The 23780-nt window shown below is 61.2% G+C and overlaps 5 protein-coding genes across 5 annotated transcripts; 2 read left to right on the top strand and 3 right to left on the bottom strand.

Annotated features, from left to right (window-relative positions):
- The first annotated feature begins 124 nt into the window (after window positions 1-124).
- CHLRE_02g111050v5 (uncharacterized protein) lies at window positions 125-5802 on the top strand. Its single transcript, XM_001699646.2, has 11 exons — window positions 125-443; window positions 624-634; window positions 782-858; window positions 1051-1139; window positions 1350-1491; window positions 1744-1876; window positions 2173-2308; window positions 2557-2705; window positions 2988-3133; window positions 3350-3533; window positions 3783-5802. Exons 1-11 carry the CDS (start codon window positions 232-234, stop codon window positions 3965-3967), a joined length of 1464 nt encoding a protein of 487 aa, XP_001699698.1. The 5' UTR covers window positions 125-231; the 3' UTR covers window positions 3968-5802.
- A 1-nt stretch (window position 5803) lies between these two features.
- Window positions 5804-7340, bottom strand: CHLRE_02g111029v5 (uncharacterized protein). Its single transcript, XM_043059882.1, has one exon. It carries the CDS (start codon window positions 7305-7307, stop codon window positions 7080-7082), a length of 228 nt encoding a protein of 75 aa, XP_042927516.1. The 5' UTR covers window positions 7308-7340; the 3' UTR covers window positions 5804-7079.
- A 68-nt stretch (window positions 7341-7408) lies between these two features.
- CHLRE_02g111014v5 (uncharacterized protein) lies at window positions 7409-15150 on the bottom strand. Its single transcript, XM_043059881.1, has 10 exons — window positions 14999-15150; window positions 14793-14843; window positions 14584-14604; window positions 14167-14292; window positions 13599-13727; window positions 12988-13147; window positions 12624-12719; window positions 12207-12459; window positions 11478-12040; window positions 7409-11318 (listed from the first exon to the last, which is right to left on the bottom strand). Exons 1-10 carry the CDS (start codon window positions 15005-15007, stop codon window positions 8515-8517), a joined length of 4212 nt encoding a protein of 1403 aa, XP_042927515.1. The 5' UTR covers window positions 15008-15150; the 3' UTR covers window positions 7409-8514.
- A 618-nt stretch (window positions 15151-15768) lies between these two features.
- CHLRE_02g111000v5 (uncharacterized protein) lies at window positions 15769-19410 on the bottom strand. Its single transcript, XM_001699876.2, has 11 exons — window positions 19131-19410; window positions 18726-18805; window positions 18532-18604; window positions 18176-18292; window positions 18049-18087; window positions 17860-17903; window positions 17661-17713; window positions 17356-17525; window positions 16974-17095; window positions 16747-16839; window positions 15769-16481 (listed from the first exon to the last, which is right to left on the bottom strand). The coding sequence occupies exons 1-11, from the start codon at window positions 19236-19238 to the stop codon at window positions 16409-16411; spliced, it is 972 nt and encodes a 323-aa protein (XP_001699928.1). The 5' UTR covers window positions 19239-19410; the 3' UTR covers window positions 15769-16408.
- A 103-nt stretch (window positions 19411-19513) lies between these two features.
- On the top strand, window positions 19514-23769 carry CHLRE_02g110950v5 (uncharacterized protein). Its single transcript, XM_043059880.1, has 12 exons — window positions 19514-19746; window positions 19885-20087; window positions 20272-20362; window positions 20635-20795; window positions 20961-21105; window positions 21249-21399; window positions 21609-21717; window positions 21936-22152; window positions 22283-22399; window positions 22599-22752; window positions 22933-23093; window positions 23236-23769. The coding sequence occupies exons 1-12, from the start codon at window positions 19696-19698 to the stop codon at window positions 23350-23352; spliced, it is 1677 nt and encodes a 558-aa protein (XP_042927514.1). The 5' UTR covers window positions 19514-19695; the 3' UTR covers window positions 23353-23769.
- Window positions 23770-23780: the final 11 nt, after the last annotated feature.

The following is a 23780-nucleotide window of genomic DNA, read 5'->3' as shown; positions in this document are numbered from 1 at the left end:
GGACTAAGTAAGGGCGAAGGGGTTGATGCGCTCCACTGAGCCATGTGAAAAATGTCACATGTTGGGGCCTCCCCCTTCGTATTTGTCTCGCCCTGCCGCTGACACCAAACACCATACAGCGTGTGTCCTGTAGCCTCAACTTGTCCGAATGCTGTCCACACATACCAAAAGCAACTGAACCACCCGCGCCAGGACGGAAAGCGTCCCCAACCGAGCGCGACTAGGGGCGCTATGCCTCTGGCGGAGCTATGGCGCTTGACCAAGCTTGTCCCATTAGCCTGCACGGTGCTGCTGCTCTCGGTCCGGGCCCTGGCTGTCGACTCTGGGGGGCTAAACGACTCAGCCGACAATAGCAGCCGCTCCTTGTTGCAAGAGAGCGGGCAAGCAAGTGGAACAAGTCAACCTTACACCTATTCTTCATCGGACTTCGTGTTGTTGAATGGGTGAGCGCGAGGAACAAAGCGGACGCCGCCCAGCCCGTTATATTACGCTTGTTGGGGCTTGCCTGCATCAATGCAAGTGATGATGGACTCGTGGTGGCTGCTAATTGCCTGGGGTGGCTGACACTCGCTTCTCCCGCAAAACTCTTCCGCATGGCCATGACAACATCTATCGGCCCTCAGGTTCCTTATTTGTAAGTAAGGTCCTGTTCATGGCTCAAATGGATTGGAATGCTGCATGGGGCTTTGGGGCTGTTTCGGTCCCTGATACGGACGGCTTGACACCTACGGGAACTTTCTTGTTCATAGTACTGAGACTTCACATTGCTGTCGCTGTGCAGTCTTTATGCAAATTGGCTTCGTGTCAGCGGAGAGCGGGCAAGGGAGGGCGAAAAATGTGCGGAACATCCTCCTCAAGGTAAGTCAGGGCGCAGAGAGGGTGGGCCAGGGTTTACGCACGGGGCGCAGCGTTGGGGCCTGCGGGTGTCACCGTGGGTGGTATGCATTGCTGTGGACCTGCGCCCGGCAGGGAGACGGGAACGCGCTAGGGACGGCGCTGTACCCCCGCCCACAGTAACCACGGCGCGTGTGCTACCTGCCATATGAACAGAACTCGGTCAACATCATGCTGTGCGCCATCTGCTGGTGGGCGGTTGGCTACGCCTTCGCCTACGGCAACAGCGGCGGCGGCTTTATAGGGTGAGCGGGTCGTACAAAGCGACTAGCTGCACGATGGGTGTATGCGCTGGGGTGTCAGGCGAGTTCATGCTACGTTGCCACCGAAAGGCCTTTCGTTGCGTGACGGTGACTGCCCTCGTCAGCTGCTATGATTCCCTGGACGCGAGTTCCCATGGTCCACGGCCCGGCTTCTGACTGAATGCCCCAAACCTAACCATTCGGCCCCTGCAGCACGTCGCGGTTTTTCAGCGACGGGGAAAGCTTCGGCAGTAAGCCCTGGTTCTTCACGTGGACCTTCTGCTTATCCTGCGTGACCATAGCATCTGGCTGCCTGGCGGAGCGGACGCACCTTTTCGTGTACCCCGTGTACACGGTGCGTGTATGTCCCTGTGTGTTCATGGGGGCGGGGGGAACCGCCGTTGCGGAAGTGCTGCCTGGGGAAACCGACATTGCTCACTCCACCATACAAGGGTTCTGCGTGTGCCTTTCGTGGGTCAAGCTTGGATATGGCTAGCGCATCCAGCCATTACCTTGCCGGCCTGCTGACCACGCGGCCATACTCGTCTTGCATCTGACGTGGCTTTTGGCGTCCTCTCTTTCCCACGGCTGCTTCCGTGCTCCACAGGCGGTGGTCAGCATCGCGGTGCACCCCGTTATCGCCCACTGGGTGTGGGCGCCGGATTCGTGGCTCAACTCCATGACGGGGTCGCCCTGCCGCTTCCTGGACTTCGCGGGCGGGGCGGTGGTGCACACAGTCGGTAGGTGCTACTTATGGTCATGGTGCTGATGGTAATGGGGGGTGGCGGTGTGGATGGAAGAATGGGTAGGCGGTTACGCTGCCGGAGGCAGCGCGAGGAACGGCGGGGCGTATTGCGGGAGCGAGCGCGGGTACAAGGTGCTGCAGCGCAGGCACGCACACCGAGGCGCGCACACCGAGGCAAGGCGTTCGCCAGGAAAGAGACAAAGGGCGCCGGTCCTGCGGGCGGTCCGCTGCAGTCGTGCCCATGCAGGGCATGTCGACTTTTGCTCACCAATCCACGCGCTCATTGCACAGGCGGGCTCACCGGCCTGATTGGCGCCATGTTGTGCGGCCCGCGCCTGGGCCGCTTTGAGGATGGAGTGGGCAAGGACATCCCCGGCCATGACGTGTCGTCCGTCAGCCTGGGGTCGCTCATGCTGTGGTTTGGCTGGTGCGTGCGTGTGCGTTTGCGGGGGGGGGGCAGCGACACTCGCGTATCGGGAATAGTGCTCTCCGGAGCGATTATGGCGCTTGGGGTGAGTCGCCAACGGACTCACATCCACCGCGCACTCCGCATACGCCCGTGTGTGCGGCAGCCGCGTCCGACAGCGTACCGGTATTCGTGCATGCGATCGTGGCACTGACGTGGCTCACTCCTGTCCCGCCTCACCCGGCCCCGCCCCGCCCTACTGCGCGCAGGTATGGCTTCAACTGCGGCTCCACCTACATCTACATGGCACAGGGCGGCTCCGAGGCCAGCGCGGCAGTCAGCCGCGTGGCGCTCAACATGACGCTGTGCGCCTCCGTGGCGGGCATGACGTCACTGGTGGTGTCCAGCATACAGACAGGTGTGGCTGCGTGGTTGCGTGTGGGTGCTCGTGTCGGGGGATGGAGCAAGGAGGATGCCAAAGCGCAGCTTGACACTGGGGAGAGGGGCTGTGCGGGATACAGGGTTAGGACACCACAATGGCCGGGCGCTCGATAGGCGCACAGGGAGCTGCGTGTCCACGGCAGCTTGGAAACCACGGCAGATTAGTGCTTTCAATGCTGAGCGTCAACCAGCGCACACGTCGCCTACTTTCCTCGTCCAGTGCCGCATTAATTACCCCGCATCCTTCGCATTTGAACAGGTACATTTGACCTGGCGGTGTGCTGCAACGGCCTGATGGCGGGCCTGTCCGCCTCCACCTCCAACGTGGGCTTCCTCACGCCTTGGGCCGCCTGCATCACCGGCGCCCTGGCGGGGCTGCTGTATGTGGGCATCTCCCGACTGCTGGTGCGTGATGTGCATGGAGGGGATGGTGGACGTGTAGGGGCACTGTGCGACGCTTGCGACTGGCGGCGGGGAGCTGGCGCCTGCGGAGCGAAAACTACGCCGTTTGGCGTGGATTGAGGGCCGGGTGCCTGCAAGCTCTGGGCCGGGTTGGCTGTTTGCTGTGTTGAGCTTACTCCTGCTGCCTGTGTGCGCGTCTGCCGGGCCCCGTCGCTGTAGGTGCGCATGGGGGTGGACGACCCGTTAGACAGCAGTGCGATCCACTGCGGCAGCGGCATACTGGGGGTGCTGGTCAGCGGCTTTCTGGCGCGGCCCAGCTACGTGATGCAGATGGTGGGCTGCAACTGCGGCGGCGTCGTGTACGCCACCAACGGCGGCATGCAGCTGGGCATGCAGCTGCTAGGTGAGTGGCATGCAGGGCACACGGCATCGCATCGTCCGCAGCTAGCATGGTTGGTCCAGGCGAGGCGAAGCTTGATTAGGTTAGATGGACGCTGTATTTGGGGGATGGATGCACGCAAAGGCGGCGGGACGGAGGAGCGGGTGAAAGAGGCTGCTTTTGGAACAGCCTCTATATCAACTGTGAGCGGCTTGCGGTTAAGCCATGTCAACCTACCGCATCTGCCCTGCCCGGCCGCGCGCCTGTGTGCAGGCCTGAGCTGCTCCATGGTGTGGACAGCCATGTGGGCGCTCCTTACGTTTGGCATCCTCAAGAAGCTGCAGCTGCTGCGTGTGGATCAGCAGACAGAGCTTGCGGGCATTGATAACATGGAGCACGGCGGGCCGGCCTATCCCGAGTTCCTGCAGCGAGTGCAAAGCACCCGGCCTGGGTACTAACATCCAGCCTGGAGGGCCCGGTGCGGGGCTTGCTACCAGGGCCTGCATGGCTGGCCGTTACTTTAAGCAGGCGCGCGCAGGAGCAGCAGCGGCGTCGGGCGTTGGAGCCCATGGCGCCGTGCGGGGGTAGCAGACCGGCTGTGCGTGCTGCAGGTTCCCGGAGCAGCGTACCACAGGGTGCAGTTGATGCCGCGGGGGGAGGGGTAGACGGGGCCTGGAATCCTAAGCTCATGAGCAGCAGCAGACGGCCCGGGGCTGGGAGGCACGGGAATTGTGTGTGTGTGTGTGTATGTGTGTGTGTGTGTGTGTGCGCTGTGTGCGCTGTGTCATGTTGGGTGCATGCCGCTGCGTGCGCCGTACGGCTGGCGGCGACACGCGGCTGCAGTGGCCGGGGCAGCGTCTGCTGCACAGGCCGCTCACAAGTGTAGTAGACCAGCAGGTGTTTTGTGTCACACGGCGCTGCTGGTTGATGCCTGAAGCATATAACAATGAGGTATTAGGAGTTGGTACTGGGTAGAGCAGTGGCTGTTGCGACGGTTAGAGCGACACGTATGCGCATACGTCCTGGGGTGGTCCGGCTGGATAATAGAGTGGAAGCAGTGCGTGCTGTCCGCGCCTGCGTTGCGTATGTGGGTGCATGTACCCGGACACGCAGTACCTAACTGATGTGGTAGGTGGGGGCGCACGTCTGGCGTATTACCACCACTGCTGACGGGTCGTATGTTTACGGCAGGCGTGCAGGTCGTGCAGGTCGTATGTTTCACAGCAGGCGTGCATTGGCCATGACAGGCTTTCGCTTCTACTACATGCGCTTTGTACTGGGCATTTCTGGGCCTGCAATGCGCGGCTGGCACAATGTCTTCCAAAGCTGTAAGCTGGTGGGATCGTGTGGGGACCCGGAGCGGTTCCCGTGGCGTCGAGGCGGGCGGCCAGAGCTGGCCCCAGACAAGCAGATGGAATGGGCTAGCCAGTGTGCTTAGTGTATGCCGTTACTTGGGCTCTTATATAGCGTGCTAGACTGGCTATTCTTTCATGCTGACAGCCATGCTACGTGGCAGGAACGGTGTGATCAACATGTGTACACACAACTTGCAGCTCAACTGTCGCGTTGCGCTGCATGGACTGGTACGTACGCACGCTTTCTTGGAATGGATGAAGTTAAAGTGGCGATGGGGTAGCAGGAGTGTGCAACGAGACTGCGAGGAGCTGGGCGCGTGTGCTTAAGGGCGTGTTGCACGTGAGGTGAGGCCGGGCGAGCGTGGTCACCAGGGGGCGGGTGCGCACGACACTTGGGAAGGGAGTTGGGGACTTTTCACACGACATCGTGGACATAAGTAGTGGGTCAGTGCGTAGGGAGTGTAGTGTGCGTGTGTGTGTGTACCGGTGATGCATGTCGAGACTAGGGAAGTGGCTGGTTGCGGAAATCCTTCGTAACGCCTTGCCAAGTACTGAGTGATGGCAGCATGGATAGCATTGGGCCATACAGGAAACTGGTCATCTGTGGGGCCAACTTGCGGAGTGCGTCCGTTTACATCGATCTGGGTGGTCGCATACGGTGTGCTATACGCGATCCCATTGCACTGTTCGTGTATGAGGACATTGCGGGCGTTTGCGGAAGTCATTAGTGGCAACTATGGCGCTCAACCGGAGCTGGCAGCCGTCGCACGCAAGGTCCTTTACACTCGGAGCATCTTACTGGTGTGTTGTTTATGGGGTCAACCGACGCGACACTCGACAGCATGTGCGCTGCGAGGGTAGTGAGCTTCGGGGCTCCAAGATAAGGAGTATGCTTGCAGGAGGCGCTGCTGCGCCAGCTTTAACACAACATGTGTCATGGATGTCACATATTTACAGTGCCCTCCACGGGTGCGACATGCCCCCACGGTATCAGAGCCATTCGTGGCTCTCGCCAACGCCACGTCCCCACAAGCCGAAGCAATTTGCTGAGTTTGCGCCTCGGACAGACGAACCACTCAGGACGGTGTAAGAGGGCTAGCGCTAAGACGGGATCAACATATCTAGCTCCTCAGTCCTCACATCACAGACCTAGGGCGGATGGCAGGGGAGGACAGGCTCAACCTGTCCTCCAGACTCCACCACCTACATACGGTACGGCACACACGCACCCCATCACCCGCCATCGCTAATCCAGCCACTGCCATCAATCCTGCCGCCCCGCTTGGGCGGCCTGCTCAACGCAGCTGGCCATGGCGTGCCATCCTCCACGGCGGGGCAGGTTTGGGCAGATGCAAATTGTCCGTTCCAGCCACATGCGCTGCCGCCCTGCTGCACAGCAGCAACAGCAACAGCGCCGGCAGCAGCACCTGCCGCCGCCTCTGCCGCCGCCGCTCGCAGCGCTGCGCCGGGCGCGCGCCTGCGTCCGCCTCCACCTCAGATAATCGATGACACAAGAAAGTACACCCAGCAGATGATGACTCCCGACCTCTCAAGCACGGTGCGGTGGCTATCCACTTGTTGGCCGCACTGCAACGCCACGCACGCGTGCAACACCTATGCCGGAAGCCGCATGCCCACACAGCAACGGCACGCGGTTAGTACCATTGCCGTACTTGGGACACGCCGGGGCCCCACCGACACAACCACATTTAGGCGCGCACGCCATGCAGAAACAGTGCAGCTTCAGCTGCACAGCACGCACAGAGCCCAGCGCGTGCCTGATGAAGTGCACAAATGCGACAAACCTGACAGGAAGGGACTAGCCAAGCGCCCATGCGCATGCTTCATGTACCACGACTCCGCACTCACCACGCGAGCCAAACCCCTGTTCCACGCGCCTCCCCTTGCTTACGGCCGCCGCCTCCTTCAAAGAATCGGAAGCCCCCCTTCGACAAGTGTTCCCCGGTCACGGGAAAAGGGGCTGAGCCCCTCCACAGTCTGAGGCCGAACAACCTCATCGCCCGGACATAGCCGGGGTCGGTTTCCACAGGCACATAGCCAAACCAGGTGCCTATCTAGCAGTCGCGATGCCACAGCAGAGCCAACCGCAGCCAGACGAAGAACAGTTGTCAACAGCCGCACTACTTGTCATGCCGCTACGCATGCCCTGCCAGCCCCACCGCGGACCGCTACCTAGACACCGCCAGCCGGCTCCTCAGCCTGCGCGCTTGCGCCGCTTCATGGGCGGCGCTGCGCTCTCCTCCTCCACGTGGCCTTTCCCGCCCCCTCCGCTACCAAGATGCGCGCACGCACCCCCGCTGCTGCCGCCGCCGCCGCCGCTGCCGCCGCCGCCGCCGCTGCCGCCGCCGCCGCCGCCACCGCTGCCGCCACCGCTGCCACCGCCAGTCTGCAGCGATGCAGGTCGCTTGTGCCCCAGCAGCATCTCCACCAGCGCGTACCAATTGATAAACATCACAGTTATACCCTCAAGGCTTACAGGGCCACCAATGTCCGACCGCACAACGGGCACGGCTCTGTGCGACCACTCCTCGCTCGGGGGGCTCAGCCCAAAAAATACTTCAGCTAAGCGGAAGCCATAGACCCTGTAGCGCGATCCGGCACCAGTCGCCTCCGGCACCCACTGGCTGCAAGCCCCAACACTGGACCGCTGATGCACGTGGATCGACCGCACCTGCTCACGACGCAATGCGATGTATACCAGGTGCATGATTGCAATGATTGCAAGCACGTGAGTGATGTGACATGCGAGGTGGTTGCCCCTCTGGGACTACGCAATTCTGACACATTGCCTGCCGACATGGCTAGAGCCAGTTTCGTCCTTACTTGGGTTCAGTTTCATCAGACGCGACGGTTCTTGGCCACCGGCATCTTGGCCTTGGCCTCGTTGGTGCGCTTATTGCCCTCCTGGACCGCCGACATCTTGTACCGCGTTGCTGCCTCTGCCATGCAAGCAACATACCCTGATCGAGCAGACAGCTGGGCGGCACCGCCTGATGACGCGTGTCCACTCCCGCATTCTGCTGTACTACCCCACCAAAGAATCATGCACTAAGTGTTTTGATCTCAACAGCCCGCATGCACTCGTTTGCGCACGCAGCGTGCAAGCCTGCCTCTTGCCTTCCACAAGTCACTACACGAAGACAATACACGCTGCACGCACATCTCGATGCAATCTGGCTCGTTATTGGTTTGGTCTGGCGATTTATGGAATCATGCACCATGAAGCCTAGGCGATAAGGCGAGGTCAACACAGGAAGCTATGCGCCACCGTGTGCGCCACCAGCAGCAAGAAATGCCCACTTCTCACTCCCCACTTGATCAATCAAATTAAAAAAAGATGAGATCAGCTTCCCCCCTCAGGCAGATGCACGCATGATGAGATCAGCTTCCCTCTCAAGCAGATGCACGCACGGTGTCGCACTGCGAAGTTTATTGCCATTGCCACCTGTCGCCACTGTGGCATCCAATTCTAAATAATTCTGGTGCGTCAACTTAACCCAAGGTCATGGGCTGGGGCTGCCACTCCCGCTTCGCCTCCAGCAGTACGGCACAACCTCTTAACTGACGCAAGTTCAATACCTGCTCGACATCAGGCACCGTATGTATAACCACCCGGTTTATTAACGTAGCTACATCTTAGAATCCCGTGCGGGCGATTTGCCCACAACCTTTCGAACCGCCTTTATTAGCTTCTGCATGGGGCCCTGCTTGTGAGAAGTCGGGTTGAAGGCGGAGTCTCGGATCTGCGCAGCGCTGCCCATGCCTGTGCTGCCGGCGCTCGCCTCATCATATCCGGCCGGCAGAAACACTTCGCACCGATACACCTCGTTGCGCGTGGCGGTAGAGGCGCTCGACCACAGGCGGCCTAAAGGTTGCCGGGAAGTGCCATCGCAACCTGACCGCGTCATAGTGGCAGCTCGCAACAGCGGCGGCGCTCCGGATGTCACTGCGCCAGCAGCGGTCGCAGCGCAGGCGGCAACCTTCAGTAGCGGCGGCGCAGATGCGCGTTTCCAGCTCATGGCAGCCACGTGGGCGCCCCAATGGCCGGGCTGTTGACCGTCGATGCAGTCGTGCGCGCGCTCCGGTGCTGCCTCCTCGTCAACTGCCTCGCAACGCATCAGGCCGCTGCTGCTGGGCCGCACTTGGGCGGAGGCCTCCCTGCCCCACGACAATTGCTGCTGGTACGCAGCCTGCTGCTCCGCATTGCTATGCTGCAGCAGCTGCACACTCTGCAGCCGCAGCGGCTGGCTTGCGCTGCCGGTCCCCAGCTGCTGCGCCGCCGAGGTCATCCCACAGTGGCTGCTGCCCGCGGTGACCGCGATGCCAGGGACGCCGCAGGCGCTGCTGCTGAACGCTCCCGCGCCCGCCACCGCCGGGCTGCAAAACAAGCCGCCGCCGTCGGCTGTCGTCATGAACAGCGCCGCCGCCACGCCTCCACCAATGCTGTGGGATGCCCCGCCAGCCAACATGTTACTGCCGTCCCACCGTGTGTCGCCGCCCAGGGCCGCCAGCTCATCCAGAGGCTGTAGCACGCCTGTGGACAGCATGAGCCGGTGCTGCTGTTGCTGTCCGCCTGCCGCCCACTCCGGCGCGCCAGCGAAGCTGCTGAGCATGTGGAGATCGGGCTGAGATGATATCTTTCGCATGCCGCCGCCGGTGCCCGCGCCGCCAGCAGACAACGCGCTGCCATTGCCGGCGGCGGTCATGCTGATGTCCAGGCAGCTGCTGGCGGCCCGGCCAGCGGCAGCAGCAGCGGCGGCGGCCCGTCGCGAGGCCAGCGGAATGGTCACAGCGACCATGGGCGGCATGCACAGGGGCGGCGCAGCTAACGCTGTCGGCGCCGGGCATCGCGGCATGTGCAGCGACTCAGCCCGGCGCCGGACTGCACCATTGTTCTGAGCTGGCACAGCAGCAGCAGCGGCGGTTGCGGCAGAGGTGCGAGCCAGCAGCGGGCCCGCTGCAGGCGGCGTGCCCGGGTTGGACGGCTGTGACAGCAGCGGCCACAGCGGCGCACTGTGCCTGCTTGTGTTGGCGGTGCGCTCGGACGTGTACGGCCGCTCTGCTTCCGCAGACATCGGCGGCACCTGTGGCGCAGCCGCAGCGCGGCTGTATACCTGCGCCAGGGGCGCTGTTGCCAGTGCCACCGCCCGGGTCTGGTCCCTGGGAACGCCCCGCTTGCATGAAACAAGCTCAGCGTGCGTTTCACCAGCGGAGCATGCCGCCGAGTCGTTTGAGGCAAAGAGGCCGCCGAGTAGCTGCGCGGTGGTCCGTCGGAAGCCGCTGCGCAATGCGCGTGCCACGGCGCCGCCGCTGCGCGCCGGCGCGCCGCCGGTCCCCACTGGGGTGGCTGCGGAGCCCCACCGCGGCTGCTGTCTCCCTCCGCCGGTTGCAAGGTCGGGAACGGTGGAGAGGGCCTTGCTGCTGCCACCGCCCACGGCGCTCGGAACGTCAAGCGGCTCAGTGGCGGTGCATATGGTCACGCTATAGTCGCGGCTACTGAGTTCGCCATCCTCCTCTATCGCATCAATCGTGCCCAGGAGCACACCGTCAATGGTGAACCCGTGCCTTTGGGTCAGCGCGTGAACAGCGCGCGGCGTCAGGTCCAGTCCAGCCTCCAAATATGCCGCAACCGCATTGCTGCTTGCAGGGCGCACGGCCTTGACTGGCTGCAGCAGGCCGGCGACCTCAGGCGTTGTCACGCCACGGCCTGCACCCGCACCCACCTCGACACTGTGGCATGACGCACACCCAACAGCCCGCGTGGGCGCTGCAATGCTGCTGCCTGCGCTGACGTCGCAGCTGATACGACCTCCAGCAGCAGTGCCCTCTCCCAGCAGCAACTGCGGCACATGGTCGCAGGCTGCTGCGGGCCGGACGTGCGGCAGTAGAGCGCCGGGGTGCTGCTGCAAGCAGGCGAACGTAGCACCAACAGGCGTGTTGATGCCGGATTGGAACACGCTGCCAGCGCCGCCGCCGCCGCCGCCGCCGCCGTAAACGCTGGTGTTGCTGCTGCTGCTTCGCTTCATGCGTCCCGTCGCTGCCACCAGTCGGGCTGTGGCGGTGCTGAGTGACGTCGCTGCCACTACTGCAGTCGCGCTCGACCCCACGTCCCACAGCTGTGACCCGCACGATATCAGCGACGCGCCTGCTGCGCTCACAGCACTTGTGGCCGCAGCAGCGGACGCGGTGTGGCCACACAGGCCTGCTGCTGCATTTGTGGCGCTGCTGCCCCGCTCAGCGGTTGCCTGCCCCGCCAGCAGCACAGGTGAGCACACATGTGTCGCAACAGCGTCGCCGTGCGTCGTGGCCAGCGCAGCCAGAGATGCAGACACACCCAGGCAGCTGTGGGCATAAGCTGCGGCGCCCTGCACCACACTGCTACCACGGGCTAGCAGCGCGACCACCTCCGCATTCGCTGCAGCCGCTGAGCCGTCTGTAATAACGGAGCAGAGGGCGGTGCCCGAGGATACAGCGGCGCTGCTGGATAGCGGGACAACAGGGGCGGCGTCAGGGGCCCCACGCCGCTCCGCGACCGCCGCGGTGAGGGCCGCAGTCGCCGCTACACAGCTGGCACCCGCCGCCGACTCCACACCTGGCGGCGGCGGCGGCCCTGTCAGCAGCTCTAGCCCGGAGCAGGTGTTGCAGTTGCGGCCCTCAAGGAGCTCATGCGCCGCCGCTGCGCCGACGAGCGGCCCCGACGCCAGCTGTAAGTGTGCGGCAGCCGTGCGTGCTACTGCGTTGCTGAGTGAGGGCCGGTGCGGTGGTGGTGCCGTTGCCGCAACGGCGGCAGCAGCACTTGCCACCGCAAAGTCCAGCACGCCAGTATTCACGGCAGGCCCTGGCTGCTGCAGCGCCGCCTGCGGCTGTACCGGGTGCTGCGCCGGCGCAACCGGCCACGGCTGCCGCAATGGTTGCGTCTGCTGCATAGGGGCATGGGCCAGCAGCGCCTGCGTGGCACTGCCGGAAGCTACAGCAGCCGCGGCGGCGCTGCTGCCAGCCACCGGCTTCCCGGCGTCAGTCGACATCGTGGCCTGCATTTGCCGCGGCGGCTGCGGCTGCGGTGGGGCTGGCGTTGCCGGGGCTGATGAGGCGGCGGATGGGTCCACGGCGAGCAGGTGCTCAAGCACTGTGCCCTTGATGCAGCGCGGGACGTCCCTGCAGTGCGGGAGTCAGGAGGAGTGCAGCAGCCGGCTCAGGTTACATGTTCTAGCCGGCCAAGCATACACGCGCACAGCCTGACGAGCCGTAAAGAGTGTTATTACACTTGTGACACAGCAGCAGACACTCAACCCCGCATGCAAGCATGGACACGGATCCGCACCAGAAGTAGGGTAATTGCAGCAGCTCGCGGGCTGTGGGACGCTGGCGGGGATCGGTGCGCAGGCAGGCCTCCACCACCTGAAAGAGCCGGGGCTCCAGGTGGGGCAGGCGCTGGCGCAGCGTCTTGGACACGGGCGGCTTGAGCGCCGCCAGGGGCTGCAGGTGCGGGTTTGCAGCCACGCATGCCGCCTGCTGCGGCGACAGGGGGCCCAGGCAGCGCACAATGTGCCACAACTGGTCCAAGGAGGACGTTCCTGCACGCGTTGGCACAGAGCTGACGGTTGGTAAGGCTGGGAACCGAGCCTCAGATAGTTGAGGTGGCGGCGGCGGAGGGAGGTGAAAGGTCAGGGACAGGTGCATGCAGTGAGGCCGCCTGTGGCGGCTGTGTGGGTGCACTCCCCCCCTCGCCGCCCTGCACCTTGGAATAGTGGTCGCCCGGTCGCCATCTCCGCAATTGTGCAGCCGAGGCTCCAGATGTCCGCACTCGCTCCGTAATGGTCGCGCACCAATATCTCTGTGGGCCGGCAGGAAAAGAATGAACAAGCTCGGAAGCTGAGGGCCATCAGCGGACGTGGATTGCGCCAAGCACGCGGTTTGGTACTCATCAAGCATAACGTAACCGCCGCATACCGGCGTGTACCCTAAGTCCAAGCAGTCTGATGCCTAAGGGTCGGCCCTTCAGATTGCGCAAGGACTGCGCTCCACTACATGATTTCCATTGTGCTGCCGCATCTTGTGGGGTAGGAGGGTTTCAGCACATTGACTTGGGGCCACTTGCCCACCTGGCGCGCGGTACCAGCGGGTCACCACGTAGCTCGTGCCCCGGCGTGCTTCTCGGGGATCGCAGTTGGTGGCCTTGGCGAAGCCAAAGTCGCACAGCTTAGCCGTCAATGTGCACGGATCCACGAGTACGTTGGCGGGTTTTATGTCGCGGTGCACGATCTATGTGTTGAAGAACAAAAGGAAGGACACGCGTGTTTTGTAAATGTGTGTGTGTGTGTGTGTGTGTGTGTGTGTGTGTGTGTGTGTGTGTGTGTGTGTGTGTGTGTGTGTGCGCGCGCGCGATGTAGAGCACAGTGGTTTACACACACGGTACGTAAGTGGGGTCGGATGCAAGTGAAGAGGCTGCTGGCGTTGATGGTCGGCAACAATGTGTGGCATTGGTATCGCAGTGAACCAACTGGTGCCGCAAAGGGGGGCAAGGTGTTCGGGGCGGCGCCAAAAGGGACGCACCACACGTGATGCGGCAGAGGGCAACAAATGCGGGGGCGGGACAGCTATGCCAGCGGGAGAAAGCGAGAGGGTAGGGAGAGGCACCGGTATGCGCTCTCTCCAGCACCTCCATTTGCATGACACAAGCTGTTGCATGCAATTCCCGACATGCCGCCGTTACCTTGCGCTCGTGCAGGTAGGTCGTCGCGCGCAGCAGCTGCCACGCAATGACTTTGGTGATGGGTGCGGGCAGGCCGCACGGCATGCAGTCCAGCATGGCGTGCACGGTTGTGCGCATATACTCGAACACCTGGTGACAACAACAGGATCAGTACAAGCGGGATCCGCGTTAATTACAGTGTTCAACTGCTGCACACTGCAGATTGGAGTGTACGCCGGGTATGACATTGCAGGAAGTCCAACCGCGACCGAAGGCGTGCGGCGGCAGTACTGCGGCTTGACAGGTGCTTCAATGGAAACCTGACGGGGCTAGCCCATCGATCAATTTTCAGTGCGTTTGTTACCACGGCATATCGTGCAATTAGGAACTGCGCCTGTCTAGCCCGTTACGCACGGATGCAATACTAGGTGTGAGTCGGGCAGCACCACGAGCCAACCTGCCTGTGCCCCTTACTCGCCTCACCCGGCCTGGTTCCGGCACCGGTATGTCGGCTCAGCATTATTAGGCATTCGGATGGAGACCTAATCAAGGTCAAGAAACATAAGCAATATCTTGGCTTAGCACGCACCATGTAAATGTGCTTGTGTTGGCTGCGGAACGCTTTTAGCAACGTCACAACGTTGGGGTGCGCAATGGACTGAAGCAATTTCGCTTCTCTTGTCGCCAGGCGCATGACCACATCGTCCTTGTGCGCCTGTGCAGTCGGTAGGTGCGGGCAAAGCCGTGCGTGGCCGGTCATGACATATGGGAGTACCGTACTACGATAATGTGAACTTTTAGATGCCGGAAGAGGCCGACCACAGCCTTGCCACACGCATTGAGGTTTCCAGGTACCGCGTGCGAGGGCGACTGCGCGTATGTGCGACCATGCATATTGGCCGGCGTTGTGCGGTCCGTCCAGGACCCCACAACCGCCGGAAACGCTCGTGTGCGGCTAGCCGCTTTCATTCGCCATGGTGTGCCTCTAGCAACCGCACACACATACCTCCTTGAAGCCCTTGATGGCCTGTGTGGAGAAGGGGAGACAAAATCAGGTATGAATACATACAATCGCAGCTACTTGAGGTACTCGGTGTGCAAGTGTTTCCGCACCAGCACAGGGCGCCGTTCGTGGCTTGCCCCACTCGCCATGGCCTGCCTTGCGCCCTTGCGCCCGACGACGCATACAGTACACGATAACCCATACCCCCTCGCCCTGCCTACGTACCACGATGCGACCTGTGTCCCGATCCCGGCATTTCCAAACTGCATTCGCGGGAAGTAAGGCAAGAGTTAAGCAATCCCAACACGCATGCGCTGATGAAGGACCTGGTTGGCAAGCAAGGTAGGAGTGTCGGTGTGGCTGTCACCCGCAATAACCCACATCCCTTCACGGCTTGATTATTGGCAAATCGTCTCACCGGCGCCATATGCGCCCTCGCCGACCTGTTCCAAAAACTCGTAACCCTGGCGGGTGGGGCACACCACGGGGATTTATACAACAAGGCGTTGAAGAGGCTGATTGCTTGACATGTATGGCGTCGAACGTAGAGTTGAGCGGTATTGCCCTCGCCTAAACGGTAATTTGAGTTGACAAACTATAATAATGTATTTGGGTGCTCTGGTTCCGCCGCTAAAATTAATAAGGTGAAGCATGGGTTCTAGGGGGGTTCTGCATGCCCGCACACACACGCCCCCCCCCCCCCACACACACACACACACACACAGACATACATGGGTGCCACTGAGCCACCAAGTACCAGAAGGTTCGCAAGCGTAGCGTAAGTGCCAGATGGCACAAATAAGATACAGAGCGCTGCAGTATGGCAAAGCCCTGCGGCGTCTCGGACGCCGCGGCCTTCGTCGGCTGAGTCGTTAACGGCGAGCCCACGCGACAACCCTCACAGGCCCGGAACAGGCACGCGGGTCGCCGGGTGTGGTTAATAACGCATCGCACAAGGCCATGGCTCCTGAGCAGGCCCTGGCTGACTGCTCAGCTGCGTTGCCGGCCCGCGAACCGCAATCCCACAAAACGAACAATTTGCTTCTCACTCGACAGGCGTGCTAACGCTGGTATGACAACAATTGCTGTATATGCTGGTTGAATAGGACAAAAGCACAGAGCGGCGCCCGGCGAGGACGAGGCGACTGTTCATGGTTGCTGCCCGCCGGTCCGTGCGGATTGTTTGTAAGGTTCAATAAGAGACATACCTGCATTATACGACAATAGAGCTCATAAGCGCCTGGACACCCGAGAGCCGCGCGAGCCCACACGGCCAGGAGCGCTGACTGCTTTGGTAATTGATGGGCGCGCTTGTATGTTAAGGCATCAGCGAATACATCCTAGCAATCCTGAATGGGAAGGCCTCTTAGCAAGAATGCAAGGTTTGTGTGGCCTTCCAAGGCGCGAGGAGTTAAAGAAAAGGACTAGTAACCTGACTCAAATGATTTAGGTTCTGCAGGCACAAGTTACCTTGGATGCCCGGTGCCCGTGAACGGAATACGGTCACACCATTCTGCACACCATTCTTTGTTCTGGCAGGCCACTGCAAACGCCGAGCGCGGAGGCAGCCATGTCTTGTGCTATGCTTTTCAAGGAGTTATAAAATTCGCCCTATAAAAAACCTGCACACGTCCACCAAATGACGTGTCGGCGGGCAGGGGACTCAGCTCATTGTTTGTCCGAACTGCACTATATTAGCCACGGGACTCCGCCACACCCATCACATAGTTGGCCTGCTGCCTCATGCTCGGCACATTCCGCACGCAGTCATGAACGGTGGCCGACGCTAAAGCACTGCGCCCGCACCGTCAATAGCCCATCCACTTGCTCAGCAGTCCGGAGCATTGAAGCAGCTGCCCACTGGATACTTGTCCAACGCCGTCTTGTCGCCCTCCACATACCTGTGCGGATAAAGCAAGGAAGCAAACGAGTTACCGGTATTGCAAACTGCGGGGACTCGGGGTTACGGGTGCAGAACACAGGCCATGTGGCCGGGTGCTATGAACCTATCTATATATCTAATGCCTGTGAACAGCCGCGACACGGGGCCATACTCCAGGCGCTGTGCGTGAGCCAGACACAAGAGCATGCATTCCTGCACTGTATGCGGTCAAGCGCCTGCCCACGATTCCCAGGCCTCAAGCCAGTCGTCACTCGGTAACTCACTTTGCCCAGATGGACTGCATGCGCTGGAACTTGTCCGGGTGATAGTTGACGTGGATCATGACTGGCACATGGTTGGCGTACTGCGGCTCGTATCTGCGGGCGCAGGCGGGATGCAGTTATTGAATGAAATGAGTGCTGCATGATTGCATGACTGCTATGTACGCCTGCGCCGCGCGCTCTGGCGAGGATGTGTATGTGACGTGCTTGGAAACCAACATCATTCCCACCTGACGGTCCTGAACAGGCGCTTTGAGTTCATGAACTTGTCAATGTTCATAATGCGGACTGAGATGCGGCTGGTCTTGTAGTTATCATGGCTGGGGAACCAGATCTCCATGTTGAACACGGCCTGTCGAGCCGCCAGGAGAAGAGGCCGAAAGCCGCGTCAGTAGCTGCCCCCCGTCTGCTTTACGACCTAAAGCACCCAAATTGTCAGTACCGCGTTGCTGCCTCTGCCATGCAAGCAACATACCCTGATCGAGCAAACAGCTGGGATGCAATCCATGCCTGGCATTTATACACCCATCGCTACCCCCTGACCCCTGAACAACTGGATCGGCCCCAAGTCATTTCCACACCTGCAACACATTTTGCCCACGCCGCCCCCACCTGGTCCCACTCCTTGTTTTTGTTGAGACGGTCGGTGATCCGGTCCATGAGCCCGATGGTGCGCTCATTGGGGCGGATGTAGAAGAGGCCCGAGTTGAGTGTGAACACGCGAATGGTGTGCGCCCAGCGCGACCAGCCCATCGTGGGGTCGTCGTACACGTCGTCCCAGCCTGGGCGACAGCAGCATCAGGCGGTGAGTTGCGTGGAGCAGAGTGCATGAAAGATTCGAGTTGAGTTGGTACCAAATGATTCTGAATTCGTCCGGGTTAAGCCGACCAGCTGCGAACGGGAGTCCGCGCTCTCACCGTAGGCAGTCCCCTCGTCGTAGCCGTCACTTAAAGCCTCCACGTCCTCATCGCTATGAATGCGTGCACACGGGCGCTTCGATCGATAGGTGTCACAGTGTCGGAGCAGCTATCGCAGGCAACGCCGTCGCAGGCACCATGGATTCAAAGCAGTAAACCCAAGCCCCCCGATTCATCCAATGGTGCTTTTGACGCTCACCGGTACAGGTGGTCGAATGGGTTTTGGAGAGTCACGATATCTACCTGTGATGGCGTAGGCAAGCAAGGTACGGTGAACATCTGAGCACGCTGTCGTGGTACCCAACGCCCAACTCCCCAAGTGCGCCAGCCCTAAAGCATCTCAAAGGAGGCGTTCAGTCGCATTTCCCATCGAGCACTCTCAACTCACGTCCGATAGGAGCACCGAGAACCCGAGCGTCAAGAACTCCTGCAGGGATGAAGCACAAGGGTTGGATCAGCTGCCAGGCAAACCTGCGTACCACCCCTGCAGACGTATCCCCCCGACCAAGCCGCACCTTGATGAGCTGGAACTTCTGTGCGCTAATCCCGTGGTTGGAAGCCGCCTTGTCGGCTGTAGCCTTGGGCGTGCGGCGCCAGTACGCCACCCCCAGGTTCTCGCACGCCTTGGCCACCTGCGATTGTGTCACAAGAAAATGCGAATTACTTGGCATGGGATTCGTTGTTCCCTGTCTTGCATGGTCACGGAGTAGTCGAACCACGCCAGCCGCATTATGGGCTCGGCCTACTTGAACTGGGTAACCCATATGGCTCTCAACCCTAAGAGCCAGATCCATGTCTGCAGTCTTCACCCATCGCTACTTTGACAACACCAGCTTAACTGCCAAGTTCACCAAGAGGGCCACCTGATTACCTCATCATCGATTGCAATGACCATGAAGTTCTTAACGCCCGCCCGCTGGCAGCCGTCGATCCACAGCTTAAGCCTGAGGTACATGCGGCATCACGTACTGAGTGATAGCGCCCCGATGCAGGCTGTCCTGAGGATTGGCGCGCAATAGCGCCCGCACACACCCAGCACACCCCTACTAGCACACGGCTGCTCACATGCCAAATTTGCCATCAGGCGTGATCAGCGCGCCGTTAGAGACTGCGGCCATCACCTCCTTGTTCACCGCGATGCGCTCCTGTGGGAAGGAGCACAAAGCACATTCTTGTGCCTGCGCTGAGACCGAGGTTGGCGCACTGTCTCTAGAACACCCAGCATGCACACCATACGGCAGCACCCCTGCCAGCTCACAGGACATACCAGGTATCTGAACAGCCCCATTCCAACTCATGTGTTAAAATTTGACAACCTCCGTACTGATGGGCTCCGGTGCTGCAACACCCCGCCTCCTTGTCCTTGCAATGCGGCACGCACCGCCCTCCACGACCCAGCCCAGCGAGCAAGGCTGTTGCATGACCCCAGGCAACCAGCGCAGGGAATTCCCTTCAGATACGATGACGCACCAACACAGTTTTGAGGTCCTCGGACCCAAATTTGGTGTCCTGCACTGCATTTGCGCCTGTTGCTAGCAGCGCCAGCGCCACAAGGAGCGCCCCCGCGTAGCCTAGCATAACTTGTTCTACTTGTAAAGATGAATGATGGTAGTTGCCAAGGGGGCGTCGTTGGCCTTCAGTGCAAGAGCTGACGATCGACGTTGGGGTCACTCGCAGAGTCTTCTCTACCTAAACAAATAGCATACTGGATCACAACAAAAACCGTGCTTAAGCTTGAAGAGAAGAATGGATACAAAAGAGGCCCGGCGAAAATGCATGCAGAACTCAATCGACATGCGGCCTTGATTGACCAGAGCTCGTTACTCCAATTGCACTTGTGCACAAGTAGACATCAAATACAGCCTGCAACTGATTTCACACGGAGCTTGACAAGCGACTCGAAGGCGCACGGTTGCTCGGCTCCGGAGGGGCGCGTGACCTGGTGTATAACTGCACAATTTTAAGCTAATAGTGAGACTGGACATTGTAAGACTGCAGCTTTAAGCTGGCTCTGTTTCTTCCACTGCGCGAGGAAATGCAAGAGGTCCCGCCAGATTTCGAGGACGTGCATATAGCAGAAGCTCGGGTACGCAAAGCATGAGCTATTACCGGTTAAGTCCGGTTAAGGACTTCAGTCCGGGCGTGCTGCCCTGGTGCAAGGCCATGGACTCGGAGACATGTGCCCAGCAGGCGACGTTCCTGTCGGCTGCTATATGCCACACAGGTGGATGTTCCCAGCACATGGCGCGACCAGATTGTGAACACGAATGCGGTCGCGACGGAGACGCACCCATTGAAGTGCGCTGAGGTTGAGACGCAGACCGGTAGCAAGGATAACCAAGGCACGCAGACCGACGATGCCGGCGGCGGCCGGCCGCCGTCGCCCAGCAAGGTCCAGGCTTCTGGAGTAGCTGACTTCATGGCGAAGTGAGGCACCGGGTCACTGGGTGGCGCATGTAAGGGCAGGGAGGACGGCCCATAGCGTGGGGTCACAAGGGGCACCAATACAGGCACAACCTGGCGGCCTGCGCACGAAGGGCGGCGCTGAGGGCCGTTGCTTGCCTTGATAACACCATGGACACTGAAGTCAAACTGTTTATTATGGCTGCAGGGTGGAAGGCATGGTGGCTGGGGAGCTGGTGAAGGCAACGGAGGAGCACGAAGTGCTGGAGCCGTTCACACGGGCGGCGGATGACGAGCAGGTACCAATCTGGTGTTGGGACTGGGACAGGGCACTCACCGGCCGCTATTGTCCCGCAAGGGTACATCATCCTCACCAGCTTGGCCTGTAGTCCTGGGCGCCTGCTACCATTACTACGTAGCCCATCCGATGGTGTGGCATTGCACCACCACCTGCGGGGGCTTGGGCGAGGCAGGCACGCCAGCGTGTAGACACCTCGGCGCCCCCGCGCGCGTGATTTTGATGGCGCCTACCGCGCTCACTCTGCTGTGTTGTCCCCGGATGCCCTTGCAGGAGCCTGCGACGTGCATCCACTACCTGTCGCCGTTCCAGCAGGACGCAGCGGCCAACCAGGACCTCAACGCCACCAGCACCCAGCTCAACAAGCACAAGCTGGTGGTCACAGGCGTGTCATGGAGCAGCACCGGTCAGACCATCGCGGCCTCGTTCGGCAGGTGCGGACAGGCGGCTAGCAAGCGGAGGTCACTGTTATGGGCACATGGCCGAGCCAAAAAAGGAGCTTGCCACGGGGCATGTGGCCGCGTGATTGTAACGAGCAGCTAAAGGCTTAAATCTGCGTGGACGAATTCGGTGGCTATGATTGCTTTTGGTGCACGCAGGTACGACGTTGTGGGCTGGTGCACGTACCCTGGCATGCTGTGCACGTGGAACCTGGGCCGCGAGGAGGTGAATGCCACGCGGCCTGACACCCGCATCGACACCGATACCTGCCTCATGAGCTGCGCCTTCCACCCGGCGCACCCGGTGAGCGGTACAGCATTATTTCCGGGACGAAAGGGCAACGGCCAGCGACCTACCTGCCTTGCCTCTGTCCTGCGTCTGTTTGCTGCGCTCCTTGAGCACCGGTAACAGTCTCCCTGTGGCCCCGGCTGCGTACCCTCGGCCAGGCGCTGATCGCGGGCGGTACCTTCAATGGAGAGCTGTACGTTTGGGACCTTAGCCTGGAGGGCGACAGCCAGCGCGGCCGCTCCGACGTGCTGCTGGACGTGCGGCACATGGAGCCCATCATCGCCATCACCTGGCAGTACAACATGACGGGTGGGTGCGGGTGCCGGGCGGCAGGGTGATGGGCAGGCGGGTGCCGCGGTATCGTCGCTGCAACGTCGCCGCCAGTCGCTGCCGGATGTAAAGCGCGGGCGTATGGACTGATACCGAAAGCCACGCATAATGGCGCTGCAGTGCTAGTGCTTGCGCTGGCGTTCAGATTGCGCAAGCGAAGGCGTTGTGTGGCGCCTGCATGTCCACAGACGCGGCAAAGTACGGCACCAAGGACAAGTCGTACCGGCTGGTGACGCTAGGCGCGGACGGCAAGGTGCTGACGTGGCTGTGGCACAAGCTGGATGCGCCCGTGTACGGGTGAGCGTCTGCACGGCGCGCAAGCGCCTTGCTCGCGCTCGCTGGCCTACACGCCTACCATTATCGCCCTCAACCGTGCCGACGCTCCACTGTTTCCACTGCCACTTCTTGCACTCTCTGCTGCTGCACAGAAGTTATGCTGTCTCTCCCTTGCATACCTTCTCGTTGGGCTTGGGCACGTACCCCCCCCCCCCGCTACCATACGCACGCACACACAGGTACCAGCTCATGTTCCCGCAGCCAGGCGTGGACCGCAAGTTCGTGTGGGGAGGCGCCTGCATGGGCTTCCAGCGTGAGCCACGCGGCACCAGCACCGCCGCGCGCGACAAGGAGACGGGTCTGCACGGCGGCGACGCAGCGGGCACTTTCCTTGTGGGCACGGAGGGCGGCAAGATCTTCAAGTGCTACAACGACGCCAATGACGTCAACACCAAGGTGTGCGGGAGCCGTAGGCGTGGGCGTGGGTTGCGTTGCTTCACACGCACATATCCTCATGAAATGGCCACACAACATGTGCCTTGTAGTTTGCACTCCAAACCACCCTGCTGTGACGTCGCCTGTGCAGGAGTTCTCGCGTGCCGTGGGTGCGGGTGAGCGTGTCGAGCTGCGCACGCCGGTGCGGGAGGGCGGCTACCAGCCACACGCCGGAGCCGTGTTCGGTCTGGACTGCTCGCCGTTCCAGGTAAGCAGCAGCACTGTACAGCGCAGCTGAAGCACCGCTGTGTTGGCTGCTTACATCGTTGCTGAGGAGCACGGTTGGGCGCCGCCGTTCAGTGCGCGGCCGAGGAACATCGGGCGCATTGGTTTGGGATGCCAGCCTGTCCGACCGCCTGCCCCGACCGTGCGCTAACTTTGCAACAACCTCTCCCCCTTCCCTCCAGCGCGAGCTCTTCCTGACCGGCTCCACGGACGGCAGCGTGCGCATGTACTCGTCGCTGCGCATGCAGCCGCTGCTGCACCTGGAGCCCACCTCCTCCTACCTGTTCGTGGTGCAGTGGAGCCCCTTCCGGCCGCTGGTGTTCGCCGCGGCGGCAGGTGCGCGCTGGCCCGTGTTACAGGGATACGAACATGCGCGCGCCCATCAGTGCTTGAGTCCGATTACTATACTGGACTGCCGTGTGCGTGCATGCATGTGTGCATACGTGCCAACAATGCGAGCAAGCCGCGTCACGAGTAACGTTCTCTGCCCCACCCCTGCACTCAACCACCCCCCAGGCGACGGCTGCGTGTACCTGTTCGACCTGGCCCGGCAGCAGGAGGTGGTGCGGCCGGTGCTGACGCTGGACGCCAACGGCATGCGCAAGCCCGTGTACTCGCTAGCCTTCAACCCGCGCAAGCCCGACATGCTGGCGACAGGAGACCCCACCGGCATCCAGGTGTGTGCCGTGTAGGAGCTGGTGCGCGGGGTGGAGTGGATGTGCCGTGTGCGGGGACTTGACAGCTGTGTCGCGAGCTCCAGGTTGTATCACCGTAGCAGCGACGGTGTACGGCGTTACATTCTTGTTGGCCTGACCGCAGATCTGGCGGCTGCCGTCTTCGCTGACGTCGGTGCGCCGCGGCGAGGAGGCGCTGCTGCGGAAGCTGGCGGTGGCGGACGACGTGCCCGAGGCACTGCGCGGCAACTTCACGCGGTAGAGTGGCAGTGCCGGCAGCGGTACCGGTGGCGGATTAAAGTTGGCGCGGGGGTGGCGGAGCGGGTGATGCTTGTGCGACCAGCCGCGGGAGGGGCCAGGACTGGTTTAGGCCAGAGCCAGGATGGCGTGGAGGATACAATAGGTGGTTGCTATCATGGCATGAGCAGAGCTCCATCGGGGTGCAGGAAGCGATGTGGAGTTCCGGATAGACATGCTTTGGCGCGAGCTGAAGCGATGAGTCGAGAATGGGGCGTGACTCTTGCAGGTGGAGGTGGTGCGGAGGCGGGGGAATGCAGCAGGACCTCTGCGTGAGTCAGTTAATCTGTACAGTTTGTACATATAAATCGCGGGGAGGTGCTGAGACGCACCCGCTCGCAAAACAGGATTGCATGGGCGCTGCATGTAAGTGCATGATGGGCAAGTTTGCAA

Source organism: Chlamydomonas reinhardtii, chromosome 2 (assembly GCF_000002595.2).
Source record: "Chlamydomonas reinhardtii strain CC-503 cw92 mt+ chromosome 2, whole genome shotgun sequence".
In the NCBI taxonomy this organism is placed as follows: Eukaryota; Viridiplantae; Chlorophyta; class Chlorophyceae; order Chlamydomonadales; family Chlamydomonadaceae; genus Chlamydomonas; species Chlamydomonas reinhardtii.
Note: the sequence above shows the minus strand (reverse complement) of the source record. Positions and strands in the feature narration are given on the sequence as shown.